We start from the raw sequence: 13,684 nt of genomic DNA, 5'->3' as shown, positions 1-13,684 counted from the left end.
ATTATCCAAGATGAACTTTTGCCCTTAAATTTATGTACAAGTATACAGTGAAGTATAAAGTGGTACATATTGGAAAAGTAGTTGAGACACCAAAGCACTTCAATTTGGATTATATACAAAACGATAATTTCCACGTATCATCATCACATTGGCTTGAATAACTGAACTAATTTATTGTCATTATTTTTTTTAGAACAGAGCATCGCCAAGGCGGTAGTGCACAGTCTTGACCTGGGTGTAGTTCTCAAGGGCGTAGGAACCGAGCTCACGGCCAAGACCGGACTCCTTGAAGCCACCGAAGGGAGCCTGGTAGGAGATCAGGTTGTAGCTGTTGATCCAAACGGTACTGTAATAGAATTAGTTGTGTTACAGCTGAGATTAAGATTGAGATAAAACATACCCAGCCTTGAGAGCGTTAGAAACGCGGATGGCAGTGTTGATGTTCTTAGTGTGAACGGCGGCAGCGAGACCTGTGTACAGTTAGAATTACCATTCACGGTTTCATGGATATAAGCAATACGTACCGTAGCTGGTGCTGTTACCAATGCGGATGGCATCAGCCTCATCCTTGAACTTGGTGACGGCGATGACGGGGCCGAAGATTTCCTCCTGGGCGATCTTCATATCGGGAGTGACGTCGGTGAAAACGGTAGGTTGGATGAAGTAACCCTCGGTTCCGTGGCGCTCACCACCCAGGGCGACAGTGGCACCCTCCTTCTTTCCGTGGTTGATGTACTCCATGATGCGATCGAACTGGAGCTGTGAGACCTGGGGACCCTGGAAGGTGTCACCCTCGAAGGGGTTGCCGAGCTTGTTCTGGGCGGCACGCTCCTTAAAGCGAGCGACGAATTTGTCATGGATACTCTCCTGGACCAGCAGGCGAGAACCGGCGCAGCAGCACTGGCCGTGGTTGAAGAAGATACCAAAGTTAGCCCATGAGATGGCGTTATCAATATCGGCGTCCTCAAAGACGATGTTAGGGGACTTGCCACCCAACTCAAGAGTGACCTTCTTCAGGTTAGACTTAGCGGCGGCCTGGAGAATCATACGGCCGACAAGGGTGGAACCAGTGAAGGCGATCTTATCAATGTCCATGTGGCTAGAGATAGCGGCACCGGCAACACGACCGAAGCCGGAGATAACGTTGATAACACCGGGAGGGAAGCCGGCCTCAACAATAAGCTTAGAGGCGTACAGACCAGATAGAGGGGTCTGCTCAGCAGTCTTAATAATCACAGTGTTACCGGCAGCGATAGCGGGACCAATCTTCCAGGCCCACATAAGAATAGGGAAGTTCCAGGGAATGATCTGACCGCAGACACCGACGGGCTCGTGGCGGGTGTAGGAGAGGGTCTCGGAATTGGTATCAATGGTCTGGCCAGTGATCTTATCAGCCCAGCCACCGTAGTAGCGCAGGCAGCCAGCAGCATTGGCAATATCGACCTTGGCCATGGTAACGGCCTTACCGTTGTCGAGGGCCTCAATGGAAGCCAGAGTCTCCATCTCACGCTCGAAGAGATCGGCCAACTTGGTAAGCATACGGCCACGGTCCGAGGGGGTCACTTGCTTCCAGGGACCCTCGAAGGCCGCACGGGCGGCCTTAACAGCTGTGTCGACATCCTTCTCGGAAGCCTCGTACACGGAGGTGATGACCTGCTCGGTGGTAGGGTTCAGGGTCTCGAAGGTCTTTCCATCAACACCCTTGACGAACTCGTTGTTGATGAACCTGGATAAGTTTAGTAATGAGATAATAGAGAAGGAGGGTGTAATAACTTACAAGCCGAGAGGCTGTTCATAAGTGACATTGGGAGTCTTGATAGTAGTTGAGAGAGACATGACTGATATTTTGGTAGAAAGAAGAAAGAGGGGAAAAGTTCCAAGGTTTTATATGTTGTATTATACAACATATTGGATACCGAGTGTCTTTGGTTTTCGTTGACTTTCTTGATGCGGGGTCAACGCCACTTCTGCATGAAAATACGGTATTATACAATTATATTGACTAATTTGAAGTCTAGGAGCTTCAAATATTCGTAATTTTATGGATTCCAAATTTAAATTACTAGATCCACAAGGGACATGTCATACACATGACGTTTTATCTTGTATTGAACTGTATATTACAATCCTCAACAATGCCTGCGGAGTACTCAATACAAGCTCTAGTCTTGGCGTGCCCCTCTCGGGGGAAGGCCGAGGTAAGATTCTGATATTAAACATCTTACTGCCGGCACAACTTCCCGTATATTGTATACAAAAACATATGAACTGATTTTATTTATTTCGTACATCCTGGCATGTTTTCCCTATACAAATCCCTTACTTCGGCCCAAAGGGTGAAAAGAGGGGCAGTGGGCCTAGAATATGATCAGCGTAGACGCGGGCTATTATCTCCCCGATGACGCTTGTCAGTGGGGGGTAAGGTACAGGTAACAACTTCGAGCTTCAGGGCTTGTCTTCCAATGGATCTTTTTTTTTTTTTTTTTGCTTATTTAATCGCCCGAGAATAAGCGGTTACTAATTTATGTCAACTTCCCAGGCGACATCTGTAATATTATGATTATCTGAGAAAAAGCGTGCTATAGTTTTCCGCGGTTCAAGAATCGCACAGGGAGATCAACATGCCGTGCCCGGAGATATTCTGCCACGTTCTTTCCTAAGAAATCGACAGTGGTGGTCACACCGACACCCCGATCTAGAAGATTGCGAAAGAGGAAATGCACAGCATGAAGGCTGGGTAACTCGAAGCGCTCAATTGCCAATTGTGTGTTTTGGCAGGCAGTCTTCCCCAACAGCTCTTGCGCCTTGTCAGCGGACAGCAATGCCCGGAGCCATTGATACTCGTCACGGTGACGAACCCAGAAACCGCAGTTGGCGTCAGCACCCTTGTCCCCAGAGCGTGCATGAACGATCCAGCCTAGCGGGCCACGAGTGGTCGGCCCAAAGTCGCGGGCAAGGTCAACAGGACCGACAGCGTTGGTGATCGGCTGCGAGGGCTGGCGTGATGGATATGTCCTGGTGTTTACTGGGGGTGAGATGTCGAGAGTCTGCGTCGATACTGTCGGCTTCCAGGGCATGTGGACGCGATGCTGGATTGCGGATTGTGGTAGCAAGCTGACATAGTACTCAAAAATGGCACGCGGGAATCCCTGGCGCATATCCAAGTGAAAAGTAGCGCCAGGGTACCCCTGCATGATGTTATCAGTGATAGGTTTGAGGAACCGTGCTGGGGCAAGGTCCTCTGCATGCTGTGCCTGTACAACGATGCGCAGCGGAACGGTAGCGCGATTCTGGTCGTGCGGGTCGGAGAGAGAAGAGCCCAGTAAATCAAAATTGAGCGATGTAAATTTATCCGAATACGGTGACAACAATTGGCGGATCTGTACCTCCAACATGCGAGCCTTGGCTTCAATGTCCAGACCAGTCAAAAACCACCATGCCTCTGCCTGAAACCCACCTCGCGCAGTGATACCGACCTTGGTGGTGGGCGGAGGAGGACTGGATCGAACCCCATGGACAGCGACACGATTGACACCGCGCTGCGAGAAGTATATGCCATCGAGGACCGCCGTGACATCAGAGTTGTAGTACCAAGGTCCTTGTATTTCATAAAGCAGCTGGGATGTGCAAGTATCGACAGTTACTGCTCCACCGGTGGCATGCGCCTGCTTGGTGATCACAACGTCCCCCTCGGCAGATATTTCGGCGATGGGATATCCGATATTGGTCCAGCCATCTCCGTCTGCATGCTCTAGGGCTTTGAAGCCTGTGAAGTTGCCACCGCAGATATAATTGCTGCACTCGATCAGATGGCCCGCCACAAATGCATTCGCTAGCTTGTCCAGCTCATCTCGCTGCCATCCATGGTACCAGTAAGCAGCTCCAATGACAGGTGAAGCATCTGAGACCCGCCCACACAATACAATGTCGGCACCATCTGCAAGTGCGGCCGCGATACCGAGGCCACCCAGATAGCACTGGGCATAGATGGGCTCGAATGACCAATCTGCCAATCGCTCACCTGTGTAGACATTGCGAAATTCAGACCCGGAAGTCAATCCCTTCTGCACGGTAGATAGGACTTCATCTCCGGAAACCCATGCAATCTGGGCATCCAAATCAGCAATTGTTGATCATTTTGGCAAGGCGCGGACTGACCTTCAAGTCCAAGTTCTTTGCCTCAACCATGCGCGTCACCACCTCGTATAGACCCTTTGTGTCAGTCACTCCAGCATTGACTGCAAGCTTAATTCTATACTTGGCCAAATCATCCAGTGCCGGCTGAAGTGCTTCTAGGAAGGAGAGATCGTAGGCCGGGGCTTTTACTTCCTGGGAGATTTCCTGGTCCACACGCCGACCCGCGGCGGTGGCCATGTTGAACTCGCTCATGAAATCAGCAATAATGACATCAATAGGATCGGTCGGGTGGTGACGCGCAAAATCAGCTATAGCATGACGCCGGTCTGAGGCAGAGCCCGAGGCACCTAAGAAGTTAGTTGGAGTACATCATGGAATGCAAGTAAAACTAACCTGCAATGCGAATGGGTCGACACTTGTATGTCATTGTGCTTTAACCAGTATGGTCTCGTATCCTTGTACAAGGAGGCAATAGAATATCAGATACGGAGTAGAGGATTCAGCCTAGGTTTTCCCTCATATTCCCCTCACGTTTCCGTTGCACGGCCGAGGTGGTTGTGTCCCTCGGCTGTGAATGCGGGGTTAGAAAAGAGATCTCGTCTCTGGTCTCTGTGACGAAGTACAATCACATTTGCCACTGAAAATTGATCTTGTTCGGGCACTGACTTAGTGAAGCGTCTGGGTTTGGGAAGGGAAACTCCCCAGGTGTGCGATATAAACTAATCACCAGGTTGAGACTAGCGTGTTTTGTATACTTCATCTCGAAGAACTTCACAAGCATTCCAAGGTTGTTTATTGTTGTTTTATTGTTGTTTTATTAGTATATTTGATATTTGGGGATCATATTTTGAGAAATCCAATGAAAAATTGAAGGTAACAACGCTGGTGTTAACGCCTGGGTGAATTTTCGATAAGTCCATTCATGCATAAAGACATAAATATCCATGAGCATTACCTACGACGCCTCGAGGTGGTCGGCATTTCTTCAAAGGCATCATCATCATCGTCATCATCATCAATACCATCGCTGATAACACTCATGTTACGGGTGGAGCGGCTCGGTCGTGATGACTGAGGCGCGCTGGCCTGTGAAGCCGAGAAGTTGAGCGTAGACTGAGCTGGCTTACCACGTGCAGGGGCTCGCCGAGAAGCAGTTGCACCCGTAGTAACCGATGATGGAGCTGGGGAGGCAGTAGCACGTGCACCGCGGCGCTGGGTCGTCGTTGTGGCAACTTTTCGTGGTTTCGCGGTAGTGGAGCGAGGTTGCTTGACGAACAGTGCCTGCGAGTCATCGTCCTCATCGTCGGAAATGACATTGGCTATAACATCGTCGTCATCATCATCCAACATAATCACGTCTGATTCATCATCTGAAACCGCTTGTTTTTTGCGACTCTTCGTCTTCGTTTCTGGGGTAGCTTTGGCCTTGGTGGTCCGCACACTAGCTGCTGCACCGCGGCCACGACCCCTGCCACGACCTCGAGTAGGCGCTGCGGCACGACCACGAGTGGGCTCTGTCCCATCTTCTGCAGCTTCTTCCTCCACTGGATCCCCACCTTCATTATCGGAATGAATGAGTGCACCAGGCTGGTCTTCCCACACGCCATCAAACTCGGAATCCCAACCATCTGGCTTGGGCTTGAAGCGCTTCTTTCCGCGAGTTCGCTTCTTTATGCCCTTTGAAAACATATTCTCCATCTGACTGCGATATTTCTCCATGGCAGTGACTAGCGAGCTTTGTTCTCTCTCCTCGTCATCCATCTCGTCATCGTCCCGATCTAGGGCCAACAAGTGTTTGACCTGGCTCTCAAGGGATTCATTAACGAACATCTCCATTGCATGCTTGTCATCCTTGTCAATGAATTGGGCAACAGCGTCTCCGAATGAATTCTGTGGCAGAATGCTTAATGACTGCGATGAGAGGAACTCGCGCACTAGCTGCTCAACTTTCACAGTGTCAAGGGCTGATAAATGAGAAACGGTAGCTTCATCAACGGATTTATCATCCTTGCGCGAAGTAGAAGCGGTTTTTTTCTTCCGGTAGAATTGTACCACATCGTTCACGTTAGCGACCTTACCAATGAAGCGGTTGGAGAATCGCTGCGGGTTTTCACAATCGTAGCTACCTCCTTCAGGCGTGGAAGTTTCCACACGGAGACGGACGAGAGGAAGCGGAGCTTCCGCTGCGTCATCGTCATCCTCATCAATGCGGTCGCCTTGCATCTCTAGCCATTCTGCATTGGCTTCTTCAATAAGTTCTTCGACAATGGACATGAGGAACCGAGTTACTTCTGTACGGTTATTCTCTTTGCGTGCAAGCTTCTGGGCTCCCTTTTCTTCGGATAATACAATCTCCCGCATCACAAATGGTCGCACCGTCTTCAATCGGATAGGCTCATTTTTGAATTCTTGGCCTGTTACACTTAAGATTGAGACCTGCTTTGGAACAGCCTCCCCAGGTACCAAGGACGTTGCGACAGATGATCCTGGTTGCATAACATGAAATTTGGTCTCTGGGTTGAGCTTAGGATTGATCAGGCATTCATGTTCGTGGCCCCAGACAACCAAATCGAGAAATTCGGGAAGAAAGTTTTCCGGTAAGTAACTGGTTTCTGTATGGGCATGGTGGTTCTGATGTACAGACATCAAATTGAACCAGTCACTTTTCTGGACAGATGGTTGGAAGAATTTAACCTTGCCATCACGAAAGGTGCGGAAGAGTCGCTCGTCTCGCACATTGCTCATTCCATACAGCGCAAGTTTTGTCCGACCTTTCTGTAGCAAGACAGGCTTGATTTGAATGTTGTCTGACTCCGGAGTTCGGCCATAGTAGTTGAGAAGGCCTGATACTTGCAATAGATCTAACGCGGCCAGATGACCCTCTCCCGAGGGATCGTCGTGATTTCCATGGATGGAGAAGATAGGGATCGCCACGTTCATATCCAGGTCCTCATAATTAACGTGATTGAACGCCCCCTGGAAGTTCTCACTTGCATCGCTGAGCATCTCCAGCTCACACGGCTTGTCCCCGAAACAGTTCATGCGAATCGACCGCATAACCTGGTACATGGATTTCCGTGACGGCTTATTCTCGTGGAACAAATCTCCAGCCAGAAGAACCATATCGACATCCCGTTCCTTGGCTAGGCACATTATTTCGTGGAAGGTCTTCCAGCTGTCGTCCCCACGGATGGGATCTCGCTCGTTGTAGCCCACATGATTATCGGTGGAGATAAGAATACGAATAGTTTCCGCCTCTATAGAAATATCAGTGGGCTGCATTAGCGATTTGATATCGAGTGTCTTACCACTTGCTCCAGGCATCTTGGTCGACCGAACTCACGTGTCTCATCTGAGTCGGGGTTTGATGAGACACTGTGATAAAGGACTAGAAAAATGCCGTGCAATGAGCTATTCTAGGAAAATCACAAGATTTTAAAGTAAAAGAAAGTTGGTGATACTGGCTGATTGGCTTCTGTCGCGCTGTCACGTGCTAAACGCGTTCAATCCATTCAGTATAAATTTTGTTCTGAAAGAAATACATAGTAGAAAGAAAAGGAGGCAAAGGAAAGCTATGGAGAATAGTTAATAAGACTGATCTATAATGAGAATCAAATAGTCCCTCTTTTACTACATATGTAATATATCCCTCGTTGTATGCCATTTTACTGCGTTTCATCTTAGCTATACAACTGAAAAAAAAAGATAAAAACGCACATATGAAGACACACTAAAAGACATCATATTTTTTATATTAACTATAAAAGAATAGCGCCATAAGCCGAGTCTCGTATATAGCCCGTAATATCGAAGCCTCTAATGTGCGGGATGGCCACTTCGCCTCTTCGGGTATCTTTGCGCTCTCCCATTTCTTTCCCTCTTCAACATCACTTCGCTTTCATATCAATCCTTTTACTCCCACATTTATTGACTCGACTGACCCAGGCTTTCTCGCTGGATCAGTCGCTATCACCTCATCTTTCCGTCAAGACCTTTTTATGCAACCAGAGCCTACTGCCGTGTCTCAAAGTACGCCCCCCGTTGACTCATATCCAGTCACAATCAGTCCCACCCAGCATGGACATGACCTCGACGACGCTCAAGTCTCTGATCTCCTCGAGGAAGAGGAGATCAGAGACTCTGCAGACGTCCCGAGCATGTCGACACACGAATCCGACGCGTCCCTGAACGAGGTCGACGGTCGCTCTGCCCCGCTTAAGGTCCATCGAGTGAGCCAACACGAGAATGCTCGCACTGCCCCAAGACAAACAGCAAATACTGGATTATGCTTAGTGGCTTCTATTCGAAAGTCGCAAACGTCTCTTGAGACATTTCCGAATGGTAGGTGTCCCGCAACTCCGGCGGCGCCAGTATCCTGACCGTAATCTCCAGAGGTTCTCACCCATATTCTATCGCATCTACCTCCACAATCCTTGTCCGCCATTACCTTGGTATCCCATCGATTCCATGCGCTAGTGACTACTCCTCATGCTTGGAGGATCGCCTTCTCGCGATTCTTCCCCGGGCCCCATGCCATTGAGAATGATCGGCGTACCAATACCGATGCGGCAGACCTACAGTCGGACAGACGATTCTTCGCGAGGCTGACTGCACTAGCCTCCTGGCGCAGCGAATACATCTTGCGCACCCGCTTGATGCAGTCGTTATCTCGGGGGAAACCGGCGCATTTCGACCCGCCCAAGAAGCATGGAACTGTACGTGCGGCGAGTGCTCGGCATGGTAGTGCTATAGCTACGTATACATCACAGCTCCTCTTCCCAGTCAGTCACATACATGCCTCTTTCAGGCCCGACAAGAACCCTCACTTCATCCATGGAGCCGCAGAGCAAGGGATAGCCTCTGCAAGTGACCCATCGACCGTAAAAGTCGGCACCTGGGGTGTCTCCGATCACCAAATGTTCCGCCACTTTGCCGATCTGTTTCCTGGTGAAGCTCAATACGGCCTCGGATCGGGTGACATGGTCGGTGTGCCTAACTTGATGGACGTCAGTCAACCATATGGCATGATCTATGGCGAAGGGTGCCCCCAGGGTCGCAGCTACTTTATCTCAACGACGGAGCAGCGTGGTCGGTTCTTAGGAGCTTCGGATTTGGGTTCTCATCCACCACTCGGCATCCCGGCCGTGAACATGATCACACATGCTGTCTGTTCAGTGTGGATTGCCAAATCTCCTCAGATCCTCAAAATGACCCAGGGGTTGGTGGGGATGCTGTCTGGATCGTCTTCGGGCGTGTTGACTGCGTATTCATTGGGTCCTCATCCGACTTACGAGAGGCGTTATGAGCAAGGCCAAGCCACTGCTAGATGGGTCCTGTGCCCTGGTGTTCCTATTATTGGAATCGCCGTGGACGATCAATATTCACCCAAGCGCCATTCAGGAAAACGAATCTGGGCCGTTGCCCTTAATGCGCTAGGAGAGATATTCTACCTCACTGAACTGCCTCGGGCACCTGAGCTCCTACCCACAGCCAAACTAAACACCGAGCAGCTGGACGAGGTGGCTTGGAAGACTGGCAGAAGTGTGCATTGGGAGATGATCGAAGCGAGCAGGCGCGTAGCACGCCCAGACCCCTTTAATCGTGAATTGGTCGATGGCAGCTACAGTCCACGATCTTCATCGGATTCCATGGGACTAGATGAGCACCAGATTGCTGCTGAAACGAAGGAGATTGAAAATTTTATCTCTTTTAAGCCTAAGCATTTCCGCAAAGTCTGTGAAAGCTGGGACATGCAGCGCGATCTTAAGGTGGACTTTGCTGGCGATGACGGATGCGGGGCAGGTGAGTCGGTCATTGTCATTGCTCGCGGCTCAGACGAAGACGCAAAGGCATCGATCCGGCGCTTCATGCGCACTGCTTCTGGGTCTGATTTCAGCTCAGCCCCGCCAGCTACGCCAGAGCCCATATTGGGTACAACGGAAGTTCGGCCATCAATTTTCGGTGGCCCGGTTAACATTCCGGCCGTTACTAGCATTGTTTCCCCATCTCGATCTTCCGGACGGATGGACTCACCTTCGACCAACTTCGGGTGGCGTCTCTCGGATTTTGTTTTTGGTGACCGCAAGTCTACGGAAGTGAGCGCTAGTGTATTGGATGCGTCCACTTTCGCGACCCTTACAGCCGAAGAGGATCCTCTTTTGGCTATGAGTGGGAGCTCTACCTCGTCTGCGACATCATCCCCAATGTTACCACATATGGATCAGCCACGGTCTAGCCTGGAAGTTCCCGGGCAACGCGCTCGATACCTAGCTGTTGGAACCCGTACAGGGATGGTGTTTGTCTGGGATATCCGAACCCCGGCTGCGAAATCTACGGAGGTTATCAATCCCATCTCCCCATTGCGCATCATTCAAACAGACTCGCCCCAGGTGTCTTCCTTGGCCATCTCATCATTGTACCTTGTACATGGCGGTAATGATGGCCTCGTGCAAGCCTGGGATCCGCTAGCATCATCTACCAAGCCAATCCGGACCATCAACTCCCGTTTTTCGACCCGGGCACGTCGTCGGCTTGTGCAGGCCGAAGCCTCTATTCTAGGTGTTGGAAACAATTACTATGCTACAGGGGCTATCTGCCTTGATCCAGACCCAACCGTCCTGCGTGGAATGGTATCACTTGGCACCCACTTGCGATACTGGTCTTACAGTTCATCCGAGGCCGATCAGTACAAGTCCAGCAAGCGCCGCCTTCGCCATTTGTTACGTCGCAGCAACGGGGCTGCCGAAGGCCAACGCTTCAATAATAGTGGCCGGGGTGCAATTGAGGACTTTATTGAAGACGAGCGCGTGGATATGGAGCGTCAAAAAATTGCCGATGAGAAAGAACGAGCACATTTGAGCGCGCGTTTCGGAATTGATCTTCTTGGTCCAGATATCGACGAGGAACAGCTTTTGGCGTATGCCCAACTCCTGAGCGAGGAGGCCTGCTCTGGCGGTGCGGCGAAACCTAAGGACAGCCCCACAATCTCTAGCTCGGCTACAAGCGCTTCATTCGACACTGTTGGTCCTAGTTCGTTTGGCCTTGGCGAGGTTTCATCCTCTTCGTCCCCCTATCAAAATCCCTCAGACGATAATGATGACGAACTTGCCGAGGCAATTCGCCTTAGCCTGCTTGATGAGCAAAGTGCTGCTCTACCATTTGACCAAGTGTCTTCTATCCCTATCAAGTATGCCAAGGGAGTATGCCCGCCTGCAGCCGAAGAGGCTGAGAGCAGTAGACGACAAGAGATGGATGATCTAGAGTTTGCAATTCAACTCAGCTTAGCTGAGGGCAAGAGTCGGGAGGATGGTGAGTGGGAGGAATTCCCATCTCTCGCGGGGCTAATACCTGCCTCACCGTCAGGCAAGGGAAAGGGTAAAGCGAGGGTTGTTTAGAGTCAATAGGTTTTACATTTTGTTTCAGTTTGTTTCCAGAGAATCTGGGCTTAATACAGTCGATTGCGTTCGAATCGAGAAACATTCTTCAGTGCCATTGTAGTGAGCAACAGTATCAAGCAAAGGAAAAAAGAAAAATAGACGACACACTAGGCACACTAGCCATTCTGATATTAAATGCCTAACATCAGGGATTCAAACTCTCATACGCTTGCCCTAGAAGGCATTTGAACAGCTTTTTGCCATCCATGAGGAAGATCTTGCGTCATTTCAAGGTTGGCCTGGGGGAACTATCTACATAGCTGAACTTGAACCGCATCCTACAACCATGCACCACATAACCCCTGTCGATATTTGGGATTGTCTCTTCGAAAGGAAAACACCCTTCCCAGATGACCACAGTACGTATATCTCTCCAGTGCCAAAGCCAGATTCTGACAGGTATAGCCATCTTCAAATCACCTTCGGGCGAAATCCGGACCTACTGCGATATTCGATCTCAAGCCCTGAGTTTTGGCGCCAATCTCCAAAGTCAGTGGGGATGGCAAAAAGGCGATGTTCTCTTACTCTTTACGCCAAATTCCATCGATGTCCCCGCCTTATTTTGGGGTTGCCATTGGGCCGGAGGGATAGTCTCCCCGACCAACCCGACATACACTGCTGATGAATTGAAATACCAACTCATTGACAGTGGTGCAAAGGCACTGATTGTACACACCTTGCTCTTAGACACTGCAATCGCAGCTGCAAAGCGTGTGGACTTTCCTGTTGCTCACATGTTGGTTGTTGGCCCCGATTCTCCAGAAGCAGAGCTGCAAAATGTCGAATCTATGTTAGCAGGTGGAGCGACTGGAGCAACACGCCCGACGATAGACCCAGCCGTCGATATGGCATTCTTGATATACTCTTCCGGGACCACTGGACGGCCCAAGGGGGCAAGAATTACCCATACCAATATTGTGGCGAACATAGTCCTGCAGGGACAAGTAGATGGTGAACACATAAACTGGAGAAAGGATCGGTTCCTCACAATCTTGCCAACATATCACATCTTCGGTATGCCAACTTTGGAGATACCCTCATTTGCAGGCTAACCAGTCCATTCGAAGGACTTTTATGTCTAGTACATTTCCCTCTTTTTATGGGAATAGAGACAACAATACTGGAGAAGTTCTCCGTCAAAACATTTTTACACAGCGTCCAAAATGAATCAATCACCCACGTTTACGCTGTCCCGCCCATTGTTCTATACCTTGCCAGAGACCCCGCAATGACGCGCGAACAACTATCATCGTTGAGAATGGTAACATCAGCCGCTGCATCACTGGCACCGGATCTGATTCGTACTGTGTACGATCGTCTGAAGGTTCCGGTCCGCCAGGGATTTGGATTGACCGAGTCGACGGGTGTCTCCCACGTTCAGGTATGCTCTATCAGTTCCATCTAATCGTTTCGCGGCTTAACTTATTCCAACAGAGATGGGACCGATGGGATCAAGCAATAGGGTCGACGGGTCCTCCATTTCCCCAAATTGAGGTGAAGTTCATTGACGAACAAGGAAACCCAGTGAGTAAAGGCGAAGGCGAACTGTGTATGCGAGGACCGACCATCTTCCGAGGCTATCACAACAACGACGAAGCCACTGCGCGGTCTATCACACCGGATGGGTGGTTCAAAACCGGTGATATCGGATTGCAAGATGAGGATGGAAACCTGTTCATAATGGATCGGTCAAAGGACCTCATTAAATACAAGGGCTTCCAGATTTCCCCGGCGGAGATAGAGAGCGTGCTTCATGGACATCCGCTTGTCCATGATGTCGCTGTGATTGGACTTGCTGACCAAAAGATTGCGTCCGAGATACCGGTTGCTTATGTGGTTATTGGGGAGACGAGAAAATCAACGGAGCAGGTCGCAGAAGAGCTGGTGGCCTATGTAAGTGGGAAACTGGCACCTCATAAGAGGCTTCGCGGTAAAATCATCCCGATCAATGAGATTCCTAAGAGTGCCTCTGGCAAGATTCAGAAGCGGGTCTTGAGAACTAGGGCTGAAGGAGTCGATCAAGGGAAGGCCATTGGCGCCACAGTCTATGACGATCGTTCTTCCAAACTGTAGTCTTAACAAGAGAGGAAGAAATAAGAATGCCACACACA

The 13,684-nt window shown here is 50.0% G+C and overlaps 4 protein-coding genes across 4 annotated transcripts; 2 read left to right on the top strand and 2 right to left on the bottom strand.

Annotated features, from left to right (window-relative positions):
• Positions 1 to 189: 189 nt before the first annotated feature.
• PGRI_081730 (aldehyde dehydrogenase family protein) lies at positions 190 to 1,836 on the bottom strand (the record flags this gene model as incomplete). Its single annotated transcript, XM_040795887.1, has 4 exons — positions 190 to 346; positions 401 to 470; positions 525 to 1,726; positions 1,778 to 1,836. 4 exons carry the CDS (start codon positions 1,834 to 1,836, stop codon positions 190 to 192), a joined length of 1,488 nt encoding a protein of 495 aa, XP_040651453.1.
• Positions 1,837 to 2,579: 743 nt separating this feature from the next.
• On the bottom strand, positions 2,580 to 7,461 carry PGRI_081720 (MRX complex nuclease subunit; the record flags this gene model as incomplete). The annotated part of the gene is made up of 4 exons (XM_040795886.1): positions 2,580 to 4,106; positions 4,159 to 4,484; positions 5,097 to 7,394; positions 7,446 to 7,461. The coding sequence occupies 4 exons, from the start codon at positions 7,459 to 7,461 to the stop codon at positions 2,580 to 2,582; spliced, it is 4,167 nt and encodes a 1,388-aa protein (XP_040651452.1).
• Positions 7,462 to 8,135: 674 nt separating this feature from the next.
• Positions 8,136 to 11,531, top strand: PGRI_081710 (F-box and WD domain protein; the record flags this gene model as incomplete). Its single annotated transcript, XM_040795885.1, has 3 exons — positions 8,136 to 8,478; positions 8,530 to 8,852; positions 8,907 to 11,531. 3 exons carry the CDS (start codon positions 8,136 to 8,138, stop codon positions 11,529 to 11,531), a joined length of 3,291 nt encoding a protein of 1,096 aa, XP_040651451.1.
• Positions 11,532 to 11,859: 328 nt separating this feature from the next.
• On the top strand, positions 11,860 to 13,646 carry PGRI_081700 (acyl--CoA ligase; the record flags this gene model as incomplete). The annotated part of the gene is made up of 4 exons (XM_040795884.1): positions 11,860 to 11,932; positions 11,979 to 12,587; positions 12,656 to 12,954; positions 13,008 to 13,646. 4 exons carry the CDS (start codon positions 11,860 to 11,862, stop codon positions 13,644 to 13,646), a joined length of 1,620 nt encoding a protein of 539 aa, XP_040651450.1.
• Between the last annotated feature and the right edge of the window lie 38 nt (positions 13,647 to 13,684).

This window comes from Penicillium griseofulvum (assembly GCF_001561935.1).
Source record: "Penicillium griseofulvum strain PG3 chromosome Unknown contig_78, whole genome shotgun sequence".
Lineage (NCBI taxonomy): Eukaryota > Fungi > Ascomycota > Eurotiomycetes > Eurotiales > Aspergillaceae > Penicillium > Penicillium griseofulvum.
The sequence above is the reverse complement of the archived record's forward strand: the minus strand, read 5'-3'. Positions and strand labels throughout refer to the sequence as shown.